Here is a 24958-nt window from a genome sequence, read left to right as displayed (position 1 = left end):
TACCTCATTTTATTGTGCTTCACTTTACTGTGCTCTGCAGACACTGCAGTTTTTACAAATTGACAGTTTGTGGCAACCCTGTGGTCCCCTCTGGGCACCACTTTTCCAACAGCATGTAATCACTTCGTGTCTCTGTCACATTCTGGTAGTTCTCACATTTCAAAGGTTTTCATTATTATGTCTGTTATGGTGATCAGTGATCTTTGATGGATGCTACTATTATAACTGTTTTAGGACACCACAGATCATTCCCACATAAGACAGTGAACTTAATCGATAAATAATTTATGTGTTCTGACCGCTCCATGGACCGGCTGTTCCTCTCTCTTGCCCTCTCCTAGGGCCTCACTAATTTCCTGAGACATAACAATATTGAAATTAGGCCAGTTAATAACCCTACAATGGCCTCTGTGTGTTCAAGTGAATGGAAGAATTGCACATCTCTAACTTTAAATCAAAAGCTAGAAATGATTAAACTTAGCAAGGAAGGCATGTAGAAAGCTGAGAAGCGCCTTTTATGCCATTAGCCAAGTTGTGAATGCAAAAAGTCCTCGAAGGAAATTAAAAGTGCCACTCTAGTGAACATACGAATCCATGGCAGCTATAGCCTTATGAAATGTATTTCTTAAATAATGGACTTGAAAGTCAAAATTCTAGCCAGGTGCAGTGGCTCATGCCTGTAATCCTAGCACTTTGGGAGGCTAAGGTGGGCAGATCACTTGAGGCCGGGAGTTTGAGACCAGTCTGGCCAACATGGTGAAACCCCATCTCTACTAAAAATACAAAAACTAGCCAGGTGTGGTAGTGCACGCCTGCAGTCCCAGCTACTTGGGAGGCTCAGGCACAAACAAAAAACAACAACAAAAAGAAAGCAAAACAGCCCTATTGCTGATATGGAGAAAGTCTGAATGGTCTGGATAGCAGATCAAACAAGCTACAACATTCCCTTAAGCCAAAGCCTAATCCAGAGCAATGCCCTACTCTCTCCAAATCTATGAAGGCTGAGAGAGGTGAGGAAGCTGCAAAAGAAAAGTTGGAAGCTAGCAGAGGTTGGTTCATAAGGTTTAAGGAAAGAAGTTGTCTCCGCAACATAAAAATGCAAGGTGAGGCAGCAAGTGCTGATGTAGAAGCTGCAGCAACTTATCCAAAAGATCTAGCTAAGATCACTGATGAACATGGCTGCACTAAACAACAGGTTTGATGTACACAAAACAGCCTTCTGTTGGAGAGTAATGCTGGATAAGTACATAAGATAATTTTAAGAAGATGCCATCTAGGACTTTCAGAGCTGGAGAGCAGAAGTCAATGCCTACCTTCAAAGCTTCGAAGAACAAACTGACTCTCTTGTTGGGGCTAACACAGCTGGTGACTAAATTGAAGTCAATGCTCATTGACCATTCTGAAAAATTCTAGGATCCCTAAGTATGACGCTAAATCTACTCTGCCTGTGTTCCATAAATGGAACAATAAAGCCTGAATGACAGCATACCTGTTTACAGTTTAATAGACATTTTAAGCCCACTGTTCAGAACTACTGCTCACAAAAAAAAAAAAAAAAAAAAAAAATTTGTTTAAAGTATCACTGCTCATTGACAGTATACCTAGTCGCCCAAGAGCTCTGCTGGAAATGTATAGGGAGAAGGATGATGTTTTCACGCCCGCTAACGCAACATCCATTCTGCAACCCATAAATTAAGAAGTTATTTTGACTTTTTTTCTTGAGACAGAGTCTGGATCTGTCACCCAGGCTGGAGTATAGTAGCATGATCTCAGTCCACTGCAATCTCCTTCAAGTGATTCTTGTGCCTGAGCCTCCCAAGTAGCTGGGACTGCAGGCGTGCACTACCACACCTGGCTAGTTTTTGTATTTTTAGCAGAGATGGGGTTTCACCATGTTGGCCAGACTGGTCTCAAACTCCCGACCTCAAGTGATCTGCCCACCTTAGCCTCCCAAAGTGCTGGGATTACAGGCATGAGCCACTGCACCTGGCTAGAATTTTGACTTTCAAGTCCATTATTTAAGAAATACATTTCATAAGGCTATAGCTCCCAGGATAATAACTCCTCTGATGGATCTGGGCAAATAAACTGAAAACCTCTGGAAAGAATTTACCATTCTAAATGCCATTAAGAACATTTATGATTTATAGGAGGAAGGCAGCATATCGACATTAACGGGAGTTTCAAAGAAGTTGATTCTAACCCTCTTAGACACCTTTGAGATTCAAGACTTTAGTAAAGGAAGTAACTGCAGATGAGGTGAAAATAGCAAGAGAACTAGAATTAGAAGTGGGGCCTGAAGATGTGACTGAATTACTGTATTCTTCATTATAAAACTTGAACAGTTAGAGTTGCTTCTTATGGATGAGCAAAGACAGTGGTTTTTTGAGTGGTTTACTCCTAGTAAAGATGCTGTGAATATTGCTGAAATGACAACAAAAGATTTAGAGTATTACATACACTTAGTTGATAATGGCAAATAGCAGGAAGGTTTGAGAGGACTGCCTCTAATTTTTAAAAGTTTTTTAATTTTTCATTTTTAGAGACAGGAATTTGCTCTATCACCCAACCTAGAGTGCAGTGGCACAATCATAGCTCACAGTAGCCTCAAACTCCTAGGCTTAAGAGATCTTCCTGCCTCAGCTTCCCAAGTAGCTGAGATGATAAGCACGTGCCACCATGCCCAGCTAATTAAAAAAAATTTTTTTTGTAGAGATGGGGTCTCGCTATATTGCCCAGGCTCAAATGATACTCCTGCCTCATTCTCCCAAAGTGCTGGGATTACAGGTGTGAGCCACTGTACCTTGCCTGATTCCAATTTTCAATGAAGTTCCACTGTGGGTAAAGTGCTATCAAACAGCATCACATGCTACAGAAAAATCTTTTGTGAAAGGAAGAGTTAACTGATGTGGCAAACTTCACTGTTTTATTTTAAGAAATTGCCACAGCCATCCCAACCTGAAGCCACCACCCTGATCAGCAAGCAGCCATCAACATCAAGACAAAACACTGCCAGCAAAAAGATTATGACTGTCTGAAAGCTCAGATAATTGTTAACATTTATGGGTAACAAAGTACTCTAAAATTGTGTACACCTTTTTTTTTAGACATAATGGTACTGCACACTTACTTGACTACAGTACAGTGTAAACGTAACTTTTAATGCACTGTGAAACAAAATTCATGCGATTCATTCTATTGCAGTATTTGTTTTATTGCAGTGGTCTAGAACCAAACATGCAGTATCTCTGAGGTATGCCTGTTATCACTTGAAAGTAGACTGTGATAGGCTAAGGATGTACAGTATAAACTCTAATGCAACCACTAAGAAAAAAAAGAATTATACCTAGTAAGTTAAAGAAGATAAAATGAAATCATAGAAAATAATCCAAGAGTACAGAAACAGAGGGAAAAAGATAGAGATGGGACAAATAGCAAACAAATAGCAAGATGTCAGATTTAAACCTAACCTGATATATCAATAATCACATTAGATGTAAACAGTCTAAACACTCCGATTAAAAGGCAGAGATTGTCAAAGTGGGTTAAAAAGCAAATCCCAACTATATGCTGTCTATTAAAAAATACACTTTCAAGTAAAAAGATGCAAATAGATTAAAAGCACAAGGATGGAAAAAGATATACCATGCCAATACTAATCAAATGAAAGTTGGAATGGCTATTTCAATCAAAATAGATTTCAGAGCAAAGAAAATTATGAAATGATTTTATTTATCCCTAGTAATAATAAAGGAATTAATTAATGAAAGGGATTAACAATCCTAAACATTTATGTACCTAATAAGAGTTTCAAAATACATAAAGCAAAATGTTACAGAACTATAAAGGAAATAGACAAGTATCCAAAATTACAGTTGGAGATGTCAACATCCCTCTTAATAATTGATAGATGAAATAGACCAAAAAAAAAAAAAAAATCAGTAAGAATATAAAAGACTTGAAACTATCAATCAACGTTACCTAATTGACATTTACAGAACACTTGACCCAGCAACAGAAAGGCTTATGTACATTCTTGAAACTTTCAAGTACACACAGAACCTCACCAAGATAGACCATATTCTGTGCCATAAAAACGTATCTAAAACTTAGTAGGATTCAGGTCATAGAAAGCATCTTTTCTGACCATACTGAAATTGAAATAGAAATCACTAACAGAAAGACATCTGGAAAATTCCCAAATATTTAGAAACTAAATAACATACCTCTAAGTAGTCCATGAATGGGCTATGAAATGGCACATCTCAATAAATCAAAGGGATATTAGTATTTTGAATTGAATTAAAATAAAAATAACATATCAAAATATTTGGGATGTAGCTAAAGCAGTACTTAGGGGAAATTTATATTACTAAACCCCTATATGAGAAAACAGGAAAGGTCTCAAATCAATGACTGTAGCTTCTCACCTTAGGCAAGTTAAATCTGAAGCAAGCAACATCCAAGGAAAATAGAAAAATAGAGAAAAATCAATTAACCAAAAGCAAATTACTTATTAAAAAGAGCAATTAAATTTATAAACCTCTAGCCAAACCGATCAGAAAAAAAAGAAGATACAGGTCTGACAGCTTTGAAGAGAGCAGTGGTTCTCCCAGCACGGAGGATGAGATCTGAGAACAGACAGGCTGCCTGCTCAACTGGGTCCCTGACCCCTGAGTAGCCTAACTGGGAGACATCCCCCACTAGGTGCAGAACCTCACACCTCACACAGCTGGGCACACCTCTGAGACGAAGCTTCCAGAGCAAGAATCAGACAGCAACACTTGCTGTTCAGCAATAATCTATCTTCTGCAGCCTCCACTGCTGATACCCAGGCAAACAGGGCCTGGAGTGGACCTTAGCAAATCCAACAGACCTGCAGCTGAGGGTCCTGACTGTTAGAAGGAAAACCAAGAAACAGAAAGAACACCCACACCAAAACCCCATCAGTACATCACCATCATCAAAGACCAAAGGCAGATGAATCCACAAAGATGGGGAAAAAGCAGTGCAGAAAAGCCGGAAATTCAAAAAATCAGAGAACATCTCCCCCTCCAAAGGAACGCAGCTCATCGCCAGCAACGGAACAAAGCTGGACGGAGAATGACTTTGACAAGTTGAGAGAAGAAGGCTTCAGTCGATCAAACTTCTCAGAGCTAAAGGAGGAACTACGTACCCAACACAAAGAAACTAAAAACCTTGAAAAAAGAATGGATGAATGGATAACTAGAATAATCAATGCAGAGACCATAAAAGAACTGATAGAGATGAAAACCGTAACACAAGAACTACGTGACAAATGCACAAGCTTCAGTAACCGACTTGATCAACTGGAAGAAAGACTATCAGTGATTGAAGATCAAATGAATGAAATGAAGCAAGAAGAGAAGTGTAGGAAAAAAAGAATAAAAAGAAATGAACAAAGCCTCCAAGAAATATGGGATTATGTGAAAAGACCAAGTCTACATCTGATTGGTGTGCCTGAAAGTGACGGGGAGAATGGAACCAAGTTGGAAAACACTCTACAGGATATCATAGAGGAGAACTTCCCAAACCTAGCAAAGCAGGCCAACATTTAAATTCAGGAAATACAGAGAAGGCCACAAAGATACTCCTCGAGAAGAGCAACTCCAAGACACATAATTGTCAGATTCACCAAAGTTGAAATGAAGGAAGAAATGTTAAGGGCAGCCAGAGAGAAAGGTCGGGTTACCCACAAAGGGAAGCCCATCAGACTAACAGCAGATCTCTCGGCAGAAACTCTACAAGCCAGAAGAGAGTGGGGGCCAATATTCAACATTCTTAAAGAAAAGAATTTTCAACCCAGAATTTCATATCCAGTCAAACTAACTTTCATAAGTGAAGGAGAAATAAAATCCTTTACAGACAAGTAAATGCTGAGAGATTTTGTCACCACCAGGCCTGCCCTACAAGAGATCCTGAAGGAAGCACTAAACATGGAAAGGAACAACTGGTACCAGCCATTGCAAAAACATGCCAAAACATGCTAGGAAGAAACTGCATCAACTAACGAGCAAAATAACCAGCTAATATCATAATGACAAGATCAAGTTCACACATAACAATATTAACCTTAAATGTAAATGGACTAAATGGTCCAATTAAAAGACACAGACCGGCAAACTGGATAAAGAGTCATAACCCATCAGCTTGCTGTATTCAGGAGACACATCTCACATGCAGACACACACATAGGCTCGAAATAAAGGGATGGAGGAAGATCTACCAAGCAAATGGAAAACAAAAAAAAGCAGGAGTTGCAATCCTAGTCTCTGATAAAACAGACTTTAAACCATCAAAGATCAAAAGAGACAAAGAAGGCCATTACATAATGGTAAAGGGATCAATTTATCAGGAAGGGCTAACTATCCTAAATATACATGCACCCAATACAGGAGCACCCAGATTCATAAAACAAGTCCTTAGAGACTTACAAAGAGACTTAGACTCCCATACAATAATAATGGGAGACTTTAACACCCCACTGTCAACATTACACAGATCAACGAGACAGAAAGCTAACAAGGATATCCAGGAATTGAACTCAACTCTGAACCAAGCGGACCTGATAGACATCTACAGAACTCTCCACCCCAAGTCAACAGAATATACATCCTTCTCAGCACCACGTCGCACTTATTCCAAAACTGACCACATAGTTGGAAGTAAAGCACTCCTCAGCAAATGTAAAAGAACAGAAATTATAACAAACTGTCTCTCAGACCACAGTGCAATCAAACTAGAACTCAGGACTAAGAAAGTCCAAATTGCTCAACTGCATGGAAACTGAACAACCTGCTCCTGAATGACTGCTGGGTACATAACGAAATGAAGGCAGAAATAGATGTTCTTTGAAATCAATGAGAACAAAGATACAACATACCAGAATCTCTGGGACACATTTAAAGCAGTGTGTAGAGGGAAACTTATAGCACTAAATGCCTACAAGAGAAAGCAGGAAAGATCTAAAATTGACACCCTAACATTACAATGAAAAGAACTAGAGAAGCAAGAACAAACATATTCAAAAGCTAGCAGAAGGCAAGAAATAACTAAGATCAGAGCAGAACTGAAGGAGATAGAGACATAAAAAACCCTCCAAAAAATCAAAGAATCCAGGAGCTGGTTTTCTGATAAGATCAACAAAATTGACAGACCGCTAGCAAGACTAATAAAGAAGAAAAGAGAGAAGAATCAAATAGACGTAATAAAAATGATAAAGGGGATATCACCACCAACCCCACAGAAATACAAACTACCATCAGAGAATACTATAAACACCTCTACGCAAATAAACTAGAAAACCTAGAAGAAATGGAATACTTTCCTGGACACTTACACTCTCCCAAGACTAAACCAGGAAGAAGTTGAATCCCTAAATAGACCAATAGCAGGCTCTGAAATTGAGGCAATAATTAATAGCCTACCAACCAAAAAAAGTCCAGGACCAGACAGATTCACAGCCAAATTCTACCAGAGGTACAAGGAGGAGCTGGTACCATTCCTTCTGAAACTATTCCATCAATAGAAAAAGAGAGAATCCTCCCTAACTCATTTTATGAGGCCAACATCATCCTGATACCAAAGCCTGACAGAGACACAACAAAAAAAGAGAATTTTAGACCAGTATCTCTGATGAACATCAATGCAAAAATACCCAATAAAATACTGGCAAACCGGATTCAGCAGCACATCAAAAAGCCTATCCACCATGATCAAGTGAGCTTCATCCCTGGGATGCAAGGCTGGTTCGACATAGGCAAATCAATAAAAGTAATCCAGCATATAAACAGAACCAAAGACAAAAACCACATGATTATCTCAACAGATGCAAAAAAGGCCTTTGACAAAATTCAACAGCCCTTCATGCTAAAAACTCTCAATAAATTCGGTATTGATGGAACATATCTCAAAATAATAAGAGCTATTTATGACAAACCCACAGCCAATATCATACTGAATGGGCAAAAACTGGAAGCATTCCTTTTGAAAACTGGCACAAGATAGGGATGCCCTCTCTCACCACTCCTATTCAACATAGTGTTGGAAGTTCTGGCTAGGGCAATCAGGCAAGAGAAAGAAATAAAGGGTATTCAGTTAGGAAAAGAAGAAGTCAAATTGTCCCTGTTTGCAGATGACATGATTATATATTTAGAAAACCCCATCGTCTCAGCCCAAAATCTCCTTAAGCTGACAAGCAACTTCAGCAAAGTCTCAGGATACAAAATCAATGTGCAAAAATCATAAGCATTCTTATACACCAGTAACAGACAAACAGAGAGCCAAATCAGGAATGAACTCCCATTCACAATAGCTTCAAAGAGAATAAAATACCTAGGAATCCAACTTACAAGGGATGTGAAGGACCTCTTCAAGGAGAACGACAAACCACTGCTCAGTGAAATAAAAGAGGACACAAACAAATGGAAGAACATACCATGCTCATGGATAGGAAGAATCAATATTGTGAAAATGGCTATACCGCCCAAGGTAATTTATAGATTCAATGCCATCCCCATTAAGCTACCAATGACTTTCTTCACAGAATTGGAAAAAACGTTTTAAAGTTCATATGGAACCAAAAAGACCCCACATTGCCAAGACAATCCTAAGCCAAAAGAACAAAGCTGGAGGCATCACGCTACCTGACTTCAAACTATACTACAAGGCTACAGTAACCAAAACAGCATGGTACTGGTACCAAAACAGAGATACAGACCAAAGTAACAGAACAGAGCCCTCAGAAATAGTACCACACATCTACAGCCATCTGAACTTTGACAAACCTAACAAAAACAAGAAATGGGGAAAGGATTCTCTATTTAATAAATGGTGCTGGGAAAATTGGCTAGCCATAAGTAGAAAGCTGAAACTGGATCCTTTCCTTACTCCTTATATGAAAATTAATTCAAGATGGATTAGAGACTTAAATGCTAGACCTAAAACCATAAAAACCCTAGAAGAAAACCTAGGCAATACCATTCAGGACATAGGCATGGGCAAGGACGTCATGTCTAAAACACCAAAAGCAACGGCCACAGAAGCCAAAATTGACAAATGGGATCTAATTAAACTAAAGAGCTGCTGCACAGCAAAAGAAACTACCATCAGAGTGCACAGGCAACCTACAGAATGGGAGAAAATTTTTGCAATCTACTCATCTGACAAAGGGCTAATATCCAGAACCTACAAAGAACTCAAACAAATTTACAAGAAAAAAAACAACCCCATCAAAAAGTGGGCAAAGGATATGAACAGACACTTCTCAAAAGAAGACATTCATACAGCCAACAGACACATGAAAAAATGCTCATCATCACTGGCCATCAGAGAAATGCAAATCAAAACCACAATGAGATACCATCTCACATCAGTTAGAATGGCGATCATTAAAAAATCAGGAAACAACAGGTGCTGGAGAGGATGTGGAGAAATAGGAACACTTTTACACTGTTGGTGGGGCTGTAAACTAGTTCAACCATTGAGGAAAACAGTGTGGCGATTCCTCAAGGATCTAGAACTAGAACTAGAAATACCATTTGACCCAGCCATCCCATCACTGGGGATATACCCAAAGGATTATAAATCATGCTGCTATAAAGACACATGCACACGTATGTTTATTGCAGCACCATTCACAATAGCAAAGACTTAGAATCAACCCAAATGTCCATCAGTGACAGACTGGATTAAGAAAATGTGGCACATATACACCATGGAATACTATGCAGCCATAAAAAAGGATGAGTTTGTGTCCTTTGTAGGGACATGGATGCGGCTGGAAACCATCATTCTTAGCAAACTATCACAAGATCAGAAAACCAAACACCGCATGTTCTCACTCATAGGTGGGAATTGAACAATGAGATCACTTGGACACAAGAAGTGGAACATCACACACTGGGGCCTATTGTGGTGGGGGGGGAAGGATAGTATTAGAAGATATACCTAATGTAAATGATGAGTTAATGGGTGCAGCACAGCAACATGGCACATGGATACATATGTAACAAACCTGCATGTTGTGTACATGTACCCTAGAACTTAAAGTATAATAAAAAAAAAAAAAAAAGAAGATACAAATGACCAATATCAGGAATGAGAAGGAAAACATCATTACAAATTGTAGAGATCTTAAAGGAATAACAGAATACCATAATTAACTTTATGACAATAAATCCAACAACTCAGATGAAACAGACAAATTCCCTGAAAGATACAAACTACTAAAGTTCTTTTAAAAAAAAAAAAAAAAAAAAAGGAAAATCTGGATTTCCCTATATCTATTAAAGAAATCAGTTATTTAAAACCTTCCTACAGGCTGGGCGTGGTGGCTCAAGCCTGTAATCCCAGCACTTTGGGAGGCCGAGATGGGCGGATCACGAGGTCAGGAGATCGAGACCATCCTGGCTAACACGGTGAAACCCCATCTCTACAAAAAAAATACAGAAAAAAACTAGCCAGGCGAGGTGGCGGGCGCCTGTAGTCCCAGCTACTCAGGAGGCTGAGGCAGGAGAATGGCGTGAACCCAGGAGGTGGAGCTTGCAGCGAGCTGAGATCCGGCCACTGCACTCCAGCCTGGGCGACAGAGCGAGACTCCGTCTCAAAAAAAAAAAAAAACCTTCCTACATAGAAAACCCTGGGCCTAGAAGGTTTCACTAGAAGGCTTAAATTCTATAAACATTTAAGGAAGGTACAATACCAATTCGACACAAACTCTGTTTTAAAAATTGAAGAAAGGGCCAGGTGTGGTGGATGAATCCCAGCACTATGGAAGGCTGAGGCAGGTAGATTACTTGAGATCAGAAGTTAGAGACCAGCCTAGCCAGCACAGTGAAACTAAAAAATACAAAAATTAGCTGGGCATGGTGGTGCACACCTGTAGTCCCAGCTACTTGGGAGGCTGACGCACGAGAATCACTTGAACCTGAGAGACGGACATTGCAGTGAGCTGAGATCGCACCACTGCACTCCAGTCTGGGCAGAGTGAGACCCCATCTTAAAAAAAAAAAAATTGAAGAGAAGCTAGGTGTGGTGGCCCTATGAAGATTTAAATAGGTTCATACACTTTTAAAGCACCTAACTTAAAACGGTGCCTGGTGTATGGTAAAAAACTATAGAAGGAAATGCTAGCTATGATTACCACCTCTGGAAAATACCTAGTTCTTAATCTCTGTAGTTTTCTCAGATGATCTCTCAGTCCATGTTGAGAAGCATTTCAGCAAGTTAAACTGAATCTTTTTGAGAGTGCCTAAGGGTGAAGTAAAGGCAGAGCCTGACACTTGAATCCTGGCTGCATCACTTACTAGCCAGGTGGCCCTGGGCACCTTACTTAGCCTCTCTAGACCTCTATCTCTGAAATCATACGATTGTTGTGAGGATTGAGTAACAGATTGCTTTTCTTTCCTCAATCTCCTACCAAAACCAGACTTGTTTTATTAGAATGCCTTCCAATCAGACTGGTCCCAGGACCAGCTACTCCAGAGACCAAGAACAAATGCTGGTCCCAGGGGAGGTCAATACTGAAAGGTCAATTTTGTACTCAGCCCATGACCGTCCAGGGTATTGTCTTCCCAGAGGCCAGAATTATTTGTCAGGATCAGGAGGGTGGCCTCTTAGGAATCCATGAAAACTCCTGGGATTCTGATGGGAATGGCCTGGGCGCTCTCTAAAGGGCTTATGATCAATCTCCTTTTCGTCTACCCATTAGCTGGTAATATTTCCAAAGGTCAGCCCTGGAATTTCTAATCTTCTCTATTTGGGAGTTAATTACAATTTATAAACATAATGACTGCAAAAGTCTATATTTTCTTTTTATTTTCTTTCTGAAAAGTATTTTCTACCCTAATATTTCATGAGAACTTTGATTCCTATTAAAATATGAATGTTCACATTTTAATATCCTCTCTAAATTGAAAGCACATCTACCCCTACCTCCCGGTGTACAGTGTGGCTCCATATGAAATTTTCCCTGAAACTGCTGATGACCTATCCATATTTCTGAGTTCATCTCTGGCTTCTGGTTTCACCACTCTGACCCACATTTCTATTTTTAGGCTGGTCCCCCAAAACTAGAAGACTGTTCACTATCTGTTCTCTAGTGTTAGCAGCCACAACCATTCTGCACTGATCAAGGTTATTTACTCCAGAATCATCTTTGTTAAATCTCTTCTTTGTTCCCCATGTATTGTAGTAGGTTTTAGATATATATTTCTCCTCTCTGGCTGCTCTAATCCAAACCTTAATCAGTTTACAGGACAACAGTGATAACTTTCTTGCTGGCCTCCCCCTTCACGCCTATTCTACTCATAGCAACAGAAACTTCTTACTCAGGTGTTATTGTGAACATGGCAACAATTTTTAATTCTACTTAAACCAAACAATTTAAGTCTTGAAGACACTCCCTTACTGACTCTCGTCTAGTGGCTTTTATTTTTTGGCACTCTGGATCCAGGCTCACCAACATGGCCACCTGTGTTTTCTCTCATTACTTGTATAATCCTCAGTCTCAAGGCCCACATGCTCCTATTACATGATATGGTGCCTAAGAACATGGGTTATTGGGTCAAACTGCCTGGGTTAAATTCCTCATTCCATTACCTATCAGTTGTGAACCTCTGTCTGCCTCAAGTTTCCTCATGTAGAAAGGAAAAACAATGGCAGTACCGACTAGCCTTACAGGGTTGTCGCAAGGATTAGATAATCTATGCAAAGCACTAAAGACAATGTCAGGCACAGAGTAAACACTCAAAGTATTAGTTACTACTGATCTCCTACTATTACTGCTTCCTAACAAAAGACTCAGGGTCTGCTACATACTACGTGATCCATAAGTTGAATCAAGGAATAGATACTCATTTTTGCTCCTAAAATTATTGAAACACTAGTGAAAGGCACAGGTTTTAATCTAAAATTTTGACCTACCTTCAAATCTGAGTTGGCTGCAAATTTCTGTCCAATTAAAGCTGCATTTCCTCCTACATAGTGCTGTAAGAGAGTTCAAGGCTTTTAGACTGTATTTTAATACAACTGTATCTCACCCAAGTTTAATCATTTTTTATTTTAAAAATTAATTTATAGTCCATTTTCCCAAAAACATTTTGAGGTGATTTTACCTCAAAGGACACACAGATGAAGTTAATGCAACAGAGAAACAGAAAGTGAGTAATAAGGTGAAGAAAATAAATAAGACAACCATGAAAATGAGTCTGATTGCTTTTAACTGTTGATCAAATTCAGCTCTGAGCTTACAGCCAGCCAGAAGAGACACAGGAAAGAGAGAAAGTGTGGACAGGGCTTATCTTCTACATTGTAGTCCTTCTAAAATGAAAAACTTCACTATCCTGTGGAAAATCATTGAGTAGATACTCTAATGAACTAAAATCTAACTCTTGAGTGAGGCACATACGGTCTTTATCTAACCCATGCTTTCCTTACCACCTTCATCTCCTGCCCTTCCCTTCCACACCCTGCTTACAGCTCTCCAAGTCAGCCTTCCTCTGTCTCTGTGCCTTTGGCACATGCTGTTTCCTTCCATTAGAACACCCTCCCCTTCTCATATACTAGGCAAAACCCTGATTACTTTCCAAGAATCAGCTGCAGCGTCACCTTTTCTGTAATGCCTTCTCTGTTCCCCTTACCTCAATGACATTTCAGCCTTCACAACCGCCCTCACCAGATAGGATTACAGATCTCTTCCTACCCCATAACCTGAACAAACCTCTAATGCGGCTCTTGTCCGCTTGGGCTGCTATCATCTGGGTACACAACTAGGTCCTTCCGGGCAGGGACTGTCTTCTTCTTATAAGTGTTCAGTAAATGTTTGTTGCTAAATTTTGAGAAATGAAGAAACACACTGATGTGTTGGGAAATATAAAGGTTTTCCTGGGAGTCAATTCTAAAGATAATAGGCCCCTAATATAGGACAGTACTTTCCCTTAAACACCACATCTCTCAGCTGAGGACCCAGAGAACAAATATTTCAAGGTTGGTGTTCCATGTTGCTAAGGATGAATCCATGCGCCTTGGAAATCTGACACATAACAGCTAAGGTTGCTGTTCTATTATAAAAGGTGAAAAGCCTAATAGTGTTGCCTGGGTGGAATGCTACAATCCCAGCTTTCTAGTCCTCAGCCCACACAGAGGCACAGACTAAACTAGGGGTGTCCAATCTTTTGGCCGCCCTGGGTCACACTGGAAGAATTGCCTTGGGTCACACATAAAATACACTAACAATAACGGCAGCTGATGAGCTGTTAAAAAAAAGAGGGGGCAGGGGGTTAAATCTCATAATATTTTAAGAAAGTTTATGATTTGTGTTAGGCTGCATTCAAAGCCGTCCTGGGCTGCAGACTGGACAAGCTTGGAGTAAACAATTCTAGATGGTAGACATCACTCTTACGCCAATTTTGTGCTGACTAACCTCTGAATTCAGGTGGGACAGTAATAGCTTTTTAGAGATAAATATGAAACTTTCTGTGATACATAGGCTGAAATTTGGCCCTTTAACATGTCAGCCTTAATGTTTTATTTAACCACGATGGCTAGAATTTACTAAAAAAAAAACTTGGAAAAATAGTAAAATATCTACAAAGTAGATTTCAGAATTTTCATATAATGGTTATCAACCTGCCTTAAAAAGGCACTCCCCTAGTGAAAGGGGGTTTTATAATGTTACGAAATAACTTGGACCATCACAAAGCTAGATAAAGTTGCTGTAAAAAATTTTTTCATCAAGAAATAAAGGCAGAATCAAGAGAGAAGAGAAATCAAACTGATGGTTTAAATTCCATAATCATAAAGACTTTTGAGCAGTGGACTCCTCATGTTAGAATTATCAAGATTCTCTCATAAGAGATAAGAATCTCACTACTGATCTCAGCTGTCAAAATGATAACTGAAATCTTAACTTGCTGTCTCCTTTAGAAACTCAGCTGGGTAATGCCTATGTCCATTTCCAATGTTCAAATAGGCAGCTTCAAAGACAAAAAACTTATTATTTTCTAAAATTTTTTGAGATAGGGTTGCACCCTGTTGCCCAGACTGGAGTGCAGTGGCACGATCATGGTTCACTGCAGCCTTGACCTCCTGGGCTCAGATGATCCTCCCACAGGCACATGCCACCATGCCCAGCTAAGTTTTTCTATTTTTTGTAGAGACAGGGTTTCACCATGTTGCCCAGGCTGGTCTCAAACTCCTGGGCTCAAGCAATCCACCTGCCTCAGCCTCCCAAGTGCTGGGATTACAGGCGTGAGCCACCATGCCCAGTCTAAAATCTTAAGTCATCAAAAAAAGCAGTCACAAAGGTTTGCCTGTGAAAGGTGCCAATTAAAAATGGCATTAAGAGCGCCCCTGGCTAGAACTACCAACCTAGACTGGGTACCCAGCCAAAAGGAGGTTTAAATGAGGAGTAAGAATGGGGTGACGGCAAGACACGGGAGATAACCAAACAACCAAAACTTAGCCCCAAGAGGCATGAGGGTACATGCAGAGCAGGCATACTGGGGTGAGGTAGGAAGAGCCATGGTTCGGTCTCCAGCCTCAGCACTGCCTTATTCCACATGAACCTCCAGGAAGTGCGTGGACCATGCAGGGCTTTGTATATATTCACCAGGTGAGCTTGGAAACCACTAAGGTTCTAACTCTGACAGGTTCTACCCTGCAGACCAGTGGTTCTCAAAACGAGATTCTCAGACCTACACGATCAGCCAAGAAACTCGTTGGAAAGGTAAATTATTGGGTCTCATCCCACATCTACTGAATCAGAACTCTGGTAGTAGGCCCAGAAATCTGTGTTTCAACAGCCTCTCCAAATGATTCTGACACAAGCTCAAGTCTGAGAACCATCAACCTAGACCCACAGTTTTCAACCAGGGGTGATTTTGCTCCCCTCCTCTTCAAACTGGAATGAAAAGTTGCTTGCCTGCTTCTAGGAACCATATGAAAAAGGCATCTTTTCCCACCCTTAATTTACTACTGCTGAACCAAACAGACCTGGGCTCCTGGGAACTCTGACGCAACCTGGGCAATGTCGTGAAAAGTTTCCTTATCACTGAAGAAGCGCTCAGCAGCTGCTCCCTTCCCCATGAAGTGAATGAAGGTTTCTTCCAGATCATTCCTTGAATGCAGAACGCTGTGATCTTTCCCATTCCCAGGACTAAGGCCAAGTGCCTGCAAGAGCTTCACCCCTGAGAGCACCACATCAACACATGCATTGACTCTGGAAGGAGGAAAAAAACTGTGTGAAAGCAGCAGAAGCACCAAGTAGCCATTTTGCATTTAACAAAAGGAAAATGTTTCTCAGAACCTTATTCAACAGAAAAACAGGGGAAGTAGATCTGAAACCTGAATTGGAGAGTAAATAGCACATGGCAGGAGAAAAATTACATTAACTGGATGTATGTATTAGGATCAGAACACAGGACTCCTCAATAGTTTGGCAAACATTTACACTAGTTACACAGTGAGAAGACAGGTGCTTAGCATTTCAGAACAAACCTACTGTAACAAAAATGTCACATTTCTGAGAAAACGCTGGCAGAGCCAAACTGGATTCATGCTGACTGTGTGACTTGGGCAAGTCACTAATTTCTCTGTGCCTTGGTTTCCTCATCTACAAAATGACAATAATATGAGCATTTAACTCATAGAGCTATGGTTAAGATTAAATATGTGAATGTATACTTAGGAACAGCAATTGGCAGAGTAAGCAAAATAGGCGTTTCAGTCAAAGGCTAAGTATGAGGCATCTTCCCTCCAAAGACAAATGAGGATGGTGGTAAGATACAATAAATTACTAAATGCCCGAGTACTCCCAGCTGAAACCCTGCCTCTGAGACTTTAGTGGTGTTTTACAGACTTAGGCACACCTGCGGCATTGTAAGAACTCACCCTTTGGCCAGTGTTCACAGGACTGACCCATGAACGTTAAAGACCTGCCACTCTTGGTTGTCTCGGTGGAAATTATAAAGTACAGGTTAAATCCCTTATCTGAAGTGCTTGAGATCAGAAGTGTTTCTGATTTTGGAATATTTACATATACATGAGATATCCTGGGAATGCGACTCACGTCCAAACACAAATACATTTCACATATACTTCATACATACAGCCTGAAGGTAACTTTATACAGTGTTTTAAATACTTTTGTCCATGAAATAAAATTTGTATTCCTTATGTGTGGGTGGAATTTTCACATATAAATACTTAATATACATCAGCGGCATCATGTCAGTGCCCCCAAAGTTTTGGATTTCAGAGCATTTTGGATGCTCAACTTGTACTAAGGTTGTCTGGCATGGCCTCTCCTATGTGTGTATGGAGAAGGTCTGTCTTATATTTTCAGGGTTTCTTTGCTAAGTCATCCCTCTTTTAAAGAGAACGTTTAAATAATTAAGGTAGTTAGATGAGGTCTTCCTGCCCCTACCCCTATCATGGTAATCTTTATTCCTGCCTCTGCCTATTGGGATGTCATTCTGGCCAGTGAGGTTGGATTACCATACAGGCAGCTTCCAGCCGGCCAATTGAGACGGCACCTAATGATATGGGTGACTGGGTTTCAGAGTTAATTCTGACCAGCTCTGAAACCACAAGGTAAACTCATTAATAAAAATGTCCCAATGGATGAAATTTTGGTGTAAAATGCATAGTTATATTTCCCTTTTAGTCTCTTTCAAAAATGAAGAGGAATGAGACTGGGATGAAGAGGAATTTTACCAGGTATATTTCTACTTTTAACATGCATATGTTCCTTTTATAATTTTTAAAATAACATAACTTTAAAAAGGTTTGTATGCAGACTAGATATTATTTACATCACTTAAGGAAGATTTACAAGGGCAAGGAAGAGAAATCCTCCCTCAAGACACAACCAGACTGGATCCTCATTATAAGGGTCCTTTTTATTAATTCTTCCCCTAGGGATTCATGTTTTGAAAGGAGTTTTGCCTATCAAATAGCATTTAAATACTCACAGTTTCTCTTGTTCAAGACATACATAATGACTCTGGTCAACTGGAGAAGCATAACCTAAGAGTTACTACGCCTTTCAGTGCATAAAACATCTAGCTACTCTAATTATTTGGCCCTTCTCTTTAAAAGAGGGATGATTTATAGCAAAGAAACACTGAAAATATAAGCCAGAACTTCTCCATGACACACACAGAAGGGGCCATTCTGGACATGCACATGGCAGTTGCTTAAAAATATGTTTAAAGTCTTTCCTTTCACAGCCTTCAATGTTAAGAAACCAAACACACCTTGCAAACTGTCTCAATTTTACCTCAGACATGGTGCCCTTTATTTCTAATGAATGCAGCATTAGATTGGTAGGTAGAATCAATAGCAATACAAGTATCTCTGGCTCTCAGATGCCAGTAGGTTTCTAAGTTTCAGACAATGAGGGCTTGAGTAAGGAAGGATACCATTTCCTCCAGACAGCCCAGTCTAAAAATTGTATCCAAATGGATTTGGGTCCCAAGTCTGAAGAGAAAAGGTTCAGAAATGGAGGGAAATCTGTCTTTGAAAATAACTACTTCAAAAACTATAAACACCCTCAAGCCTGTAATCCCAGCACTTTGGGAGGCTGAGGCGGGTGGAGTTCGAGACCAGCCCGGCCAAGATGGTGAAACCCCTGTCTCCACTCAAAATACAAAAATTAGCTGAGCATGGTGGTGGGCACCTGTAATCCCAGCTACTTGGGAGGCTGAGGCAGGAGAATCGCTTGAACCCGGGAGGTGGAGGTTGCAGTGGGCTGAGACTGTGCCACGGTACTCCAGCCTGGGTGACAGAGCAAGACTCTGTCTCAAAAAACAAACAAACAAACAAAAACTATAAACACCCCACTCTCCACATCTAGTACTGCTGAGATTTCAAACAGTCTGACTCCTCAAAGATGAGAATGGGGAAAGCTGTTCAGTATATTTTGTGACACAAGGCAAAACCCAACAGAACTAATTTTGGTTACAAAATATCACTATCATGGAACATTTTCCATTCCTCACCTAATCACATCAGGAATCCTGGGGGAAAATAAACAGTTTCTCAGACTGGTTCATGGTTTACTTGATAACTTTTTATAATTAAAAAAACCAGGCTGAGTGCAGTGGCTCACACTTGTAACCCCGGGAATTCGGGAGGCCAAGGCGGGTGGATCACCTGAGCCTAGGAGTTCCAGACCAGCCTGAGCAATATAGCAAGACCCCATCTCTACAAAAAATACAAAAATTACCCAGGTGTGGTGGTGCACACCTGCAGCCCCAGCTACTCAGGAAGCTGAGGCAGGAGGATCACCTGAGCCTGGGAGGCAGAGGTTGCAGTGAACCAAGATGGCATCACTGCTCTTCAGCCTGGGCAAGAGAGCAGGACCCTTTCTCAAAAAAACACTGAACATCTACTACATGCTAGATGCCAAACAAGTACTTTACATGTACTTTCTTGTTCTGTTTTATAAAACTTTAACCAGAATAAGAATCTTTCTCTGCACTTTTTAAACTCAATAGCATCCCAAAATGTAAAAAGCATTATTACCTAAGATGTTGTATTATCAAGGGGAAATAAAGGGAGACACAGTTAAAGAATCAGAAAACAAAATTATGCTCATCTGACATGCAAGCAGAATCTCACACTTGAGTAAAAAATGTGTATTAGATGACAGTGTGATTTTGGAGAAAACACAGACAAAACAACTGGAAAATAGGTCAAGACAATAGATGCTGAATGTCAAAATGGGCTGGGGGGGCTGGCAAAGAGGGCATAGTTCTCCCGTCTAGACCGTAAGTGCCTCTAAGGTAAAGATGATGTTTCCTATCTCCTCCCTTCTGTTTCATCACCTGTAAAATGTTTTCTAAGGTTTTCTTTTTCTTTTTTTGAGACGGAGTCTCGCTCTGTCGCCCAGGCTGGAGTGCAGTGGCGCGATCTCGGCTCACTGCAAGCTCCACCTCCCGAGTTCACACCTTTCTCCTGCTTCAGCCTCCCGAGTAGCTGGGACTACAGGCACCCGCCACCGCGCCCGGCTAATTTTTTGTATTTTTAGTAGAGATGGGGTTTCACCATGTTAGCCAGGATGAGTCTCGATCTCCTGACCTCGTGATCCACCTGCCTTGGCCTCCCAAAGTGCTGGGATTACAGGCGTGAGCCACCGCGTCCGGCCATTTTTCTAAGGTTTTCACTAGCTTCACATTATGTGCATCAGCTGTTATAAGAGCTAATCATAATCATTAAGACACAGAACTGTAAAGAGACGGGGGAAAAAAAGTCTGGGGCAGTGGTCCCTGGGCTGAACTCTAGCTCCTGCATCTAGACAGACAAAGGCGGCTGATCTTTAAGAAGCACTCCATGCTAGGCAGGCATTTTCAGATAGATTAAACCTATTTGCAAAATGCTGTAAGATTGCTAAGTAGTCATCACTGCTTTCAGCTGAGAAAAGTAAGGCTGTGGATTAACTAACATTTCAAAGGCCACAGACAGGCGGAGCTGAAATTCAAACCCAGATTTATCTGATACTGAAGCCCACGTAGGAAGTACACACAAGCAAAATTGTACACGAAGGGATTAACCTTGTGTTTGGATACAATAAAGAATGATCTAGCTACAATGGAGAATTCATACAGGGGAGAAGACCAAGATATGTTTCAAGGGTAGGGGTGAAGCCAGTTCCAGAGGCAATAAATATTAGCATGAGGGTTTTTTTTTTTTTTTTTGAGACGGAGTTTCACTCTTGTTGCCCAGGCTGGAGTGCAATGACACGATCTCAGCTCACCACAGCCTCCATCTCCCGGGTTCAAGCGATTCTCCTGAATCAGCCTCCCGAGTAGCTGGGATCACAGGCATGCACCATCACGCCCGGCTAATTTTGTAGTTTTAGTAGAGATAGGGGTTTCTCCATGTTGGTCGGGCTGGTCTCAAACTCCTGACCTCAGGTGATCCACCCACCTCAGCCTCCCAAAGTGCTGGGATTACAGGCGTGAGCCACCATGCCCGCTGGGTTTCATCATTTTTAAACCAATGAACAACAGGTACCAGAGTCTGATTTAGAAGCAAGGTAAGTTTCCTAGAAACACCTTAAACACCTTAAAACTCTGTCCTTTACTTCTTTGACCCCTTTCCACCAGCCCCTTAAGTGCCTCCCAGAATTCCACCTTTACCATTTTTACCTTCTCTTCTTCTCTTCCTGGGTGATCCTATCCAGTCTCTGGCTTCAACCTAAGTGCCAGTGTCTCCAAAATTTGCAATCCTGTTTCTCAATATATTCCTAAAAACCAGCTTCTCATTTTCAGTAGCTGACAGAGAAGCTTGATCTGAAATCCCATAACAATGTATGTATATTTCTCCTCTAAAATCCAATTTATCTTCTTAAACTTGTTTCTTTTTCTTAAATCTCTCTTAATGGCAATAACACGGCATCAACCAGGAACCAGAAATGGGAAAGACCAGGCTTCAATTGCTCCTCTGGCACTTGATAACTGCATGATCTTGGGCAAATAAATCAATGTGTGAAGACTTGGTGATAATGTCTGTTATCTGCCTGCCCCATAAAGTTGTTGCACTGGTCAATTTTCATAATGCTATAATGAATTGCCCGGGACTGGGTAATGTATAAAGGCCGAGGTTTAATTGACTCACAGTTCAGCATGGCTGGGGAGGCCTCAGGAAGCTTAGTCATGGTGGAAGGGGAAACAAGGCACCTTATTCTTAAGGTGTCAGGAAGGAGACGTGCCGAGCGAATAGCAGAAAAGAGCCCCTTATAAAACCAAAGGATCTCATAAGAACTCACTCACTATCAGGAGAACAGAATGGGGGAACCGCCCCCGTGATTCAATTACCTCCACCTGGTCTCTCCCTTGATTAGCTTATGGGGATTACAATTCAAGATGAGATTGGGTGGGGATACAAAGCCTAATCATATTAGTTGTTATATTTAATACTGGGCTGGGTGAGGTGGTTTACACCTGTAATTCCAGCACTTTCAGAGGCCAAGATGGGAGGCAAGGCCTGAGCTCAGTAGTTCAAGACCAGCCTGAGCAACTTGGCAACTTGGCAAATCCTGTCCCTACCAAAAATACAAAAATTAGCCAGGTGTGATGGTACATGCCTGTAGTTCCAGCTACTTGGGACACTGAGCATGACAGGTCAAGGCCATAGTGAGCTTGATCATGCCACTGCACACTCCAGCCTGAGTGACAGAGTGAGATGCTGTCTCAAACAGAAAACAAAAACTAAACAAGATATCCAATACTAAAAACCTGTCGTTTTTGACTGCCTTTCTTTACTCCACCACATCCAACCTATTATTCAGGTTATCTCTCAAATCTCACCTCTTCTACATCATTGCCAATTCTGGTTCAGGCGCCTTTCTCCCTTTACACAAACCCTACAACAACCTCTTATACCAGTGTCACAGTCTCAAGATATTCCTCCTTATGAATCACATTAAATTGCATTTTGATTGTGTCTCTAGAGAAGTCAAACTACAACCTCAAAATGAGATTCTGACACAAGTACTGCACCTGCTTCCCCTCATCCCTCCTAAATCCCCCTATCTTTGGGCTAAAAATCCTCTTTGGGGCAGGGCGCAGTGGCTCACACCTGTAATCCCAGCACTTTGGGAGGCTGAGGCGGGTGGATTACAACGTCAGGAGATCGAGACCATCCTGGCTAACATGGTGAAACCCCGTCTCTACTAAAAATACAAAAAATTAGCCAGGCGAGGTGGCGGGCACCTGTAGTCCCAGCTACTCGGAAGGCTGAGGCAGGAGAATGGTGTGAACCCGGGAGGCGGAGCTTGTAGTGAGCCGAGATCGTGCCACTGCACTCCAGCCTGGGCAACACAGCCAGACTCCATCTCAAAAAAAAAAAAAAAAAAAAAAAATCCTCTTTGGGAAATAAATGATGAGAAGCAGTTAAACAGGTTAGAACCACTGCTCAAAATCCACCCTTCACATTCCCACCAATTCTCAACAAAGAACTTGTCATCAGTTAACTGCTTATAAGCCTTTATGGCTTCCCCATAAAAGGCCCTTCACAATCTGGTCCAACCCTTCGTTCTCAGCATTATCTCTTTACAACCTTCTACCATAAGATTCTTGCTTGAAAACAAGGCTGATCTGTTCCCAAACAAACCATGTACTTTTTCACATTTGGTTCTCTCGCCTAGGTGGACCTGTTCCCACTTTGGCTTGGAGAAATCTCATTTCTTCTTTAGTGTCTGTCCTATGAAAGTCACTGTAGTAAAATATATTTTCCAAGATGGTCGCAATAAGATGTCCCATTCCACATGTTCTTTTCACAACGTGACACGGATGCTCCTCCCATCAAGGTTTTTCTATGTCCCCTCCCTTAAAACCAGGTGGACCTGTGACTCTGGTAGAAGAGTTCCTATGTGCTTCTAAGATTAGGTCGTAAAAGGCATTAAGGCGTCTGCCTGGTCCTCGTGGGTTGTTCCTCTTCTAACCATAATTGTTATGGACTGAACTGTCCACCCCCCACCAATTCATATACTGAAACCCTAATTCCCAATGTGACTGTATTTGGACATGGGGCCTTTAAGGAAGTAATTAAGGTTAAATAAGGTCACATGGGTAAGCCCTATTCCAAAAGGACTTAGTGTCCATATAAGAGGAGTGAGAGGCACCAGGAGCGTGCATGCGCAGGCTAACAGTGAAAAGCCAGCTGGCTGCAAGCTAGGAAGGGAGACAACATCAAAAACCAATCCTGCCAGTACCTTCATCTTGGACTATCAGCCTCCAGATCTATGATAAAACAGATTTCTGTTGTTTAATCCACCTAATTTGTGGTATTCTGTTCTAGCAGTCCAAGTAGACTGATACAATAATATGTGTTTTTCCAGTAAGTGAGGCGGGGACCTTGCTTCACCCATCTCTGTATCTTAAGAACCTAGAACAGACCTGACGCTAACCACGTAGCCGGTGAATACCTGCTGAATGAACGCACACAAAGCAAGGAAGGACAATTTAATCCCAGCACTTTGGGAGGCCAAGGTGGGAGGTTCGCTTGAGCTCAGGAGTTCGAGACCAGCCTAGGCAATATAGCAAGACCTCGACTCTACTAAAAAAAATAAAATAAATAAAAAATTGGTTGGGCGTGGTGGTGCTTGCCTGTTGTCCCAGCTACTCCAGAGGCTGAGGCAGAAGGATCTCTTGAGCTTGGGAGGTCGAGGCTGCAGTGAGCAGTGATTGTGCCACTGCACTCCAGCCTAGGCGACAGAGAGGGACCCTGTGTCCAAAAAAATAAAACAAAAAAAAAATTATAGCTAATATCGAATGCTTTTTAAAGCAGGCACCATGCTAGAGAGATTACATGAATTATGTCATTTAATCTTCAGGACAAGTTTGCTCTACTTTACCCCTCCCAGTCCCAACGCTCCACAGAAAGTAGTAGTCTACATGGTAGAGGGCCTGCTTTTATGTGGTGGTTATACATAACTCTGAGGTCATCGCAAGAAAGTAAAATTGAACTGAGATAGGGACTAAAGTTAGTGTTTACAATATCAACACTATAAAGGGAATAATTATATTCCCAAGGAAAAGTACAAAGAAAGGAGGCACTGTGATTTGGCAGAACCTTAAATATGCAATGTCACTGAAGTCAGGGGAAGAAAAGAGTTTCACGGAGAAGGACGTGTTCAATGCATGGAAGGCTGCAGAGAGCAGATAATGCAGACTCAAAAAGGCAAATCAGAGAGGAGCTGCAGTACAGTCGTGTGGTTTCTAAACTACACGGCGTTACGAAAGCAAGTGGGTAAAGGCAGAAATCACTCGTCTTCAAGAAGTTCAGAAGAAAGAGGAAGAAGAGTGTTGTCAAAGTGGGTAAGGTCAAGTATCTTTGACTGCAAAGCAACAGTCGCCAGAAGAGAAGGGGCTAAAAGTTGGAACGAGGAACAAGGCTCGGAGAAAGGTGTCAGACAAAGAGGGATCAGCAA

At 41.2% G+C, this 24958-nt stretch overlaps 1 protein-coding gene across 7 annotated transcripts in view; it reads right to left on the bottom strand.

Moving 5' to 3' along the window:
- The window catches only part of ADPGK (ADP dependent glucokinase), a 54441-nt gene that overhangs the window by 28926 nt on the left and 557 nt on the right, over positions 1-24958 (bottom strand). For 3 of the 7 annotated variants that reach the window (XM_010378000.2, XM_010378001.2, XM_030930642.1), the window contains exons 2-3: positions 16015-16240; positions 12946-13008 (exon numbers count right to left, since the gene is read on the bottom strand). The exons of 2 other annotated variants lie outside the window; for them this stretch is intronic. In XM_010378000.2, coding sequence (XP_010376302.1) covers positions 12946-13008; positions 16015-16240 — 289 coding nt within the window. Of the gene's footprint in view, positions 1-12945; positions 13009-16014; positions 16241-24134; positions 24190-24958 lie in introns of those variants that run through there. 2 more of the 7 variants (XM_030930647.1, XM_030930643.1) reach the window with 2 other exon arrangements.

The sequence above is a fragment of the Rhinopithecus roxellana genome, chromosome 5, assembly GCF_007565055.1.
Source record: "Rhinopithecus roxellana isolate Shanxi Qingling chromosome 5, ASM756505v1, whole genome shotgun sequence".
Taxonomy (NCBI): Eukaryota; Metazoa; Chordata; class Mammalia; order Primates; family Cercopithecidae; genus Rhinopithecus; species Rhinopithecus roxellana.
Note: the sequence above shows the minus strand (reverse complement) of the source record. Positions and strands in the feature narration are given on the sequence as shown.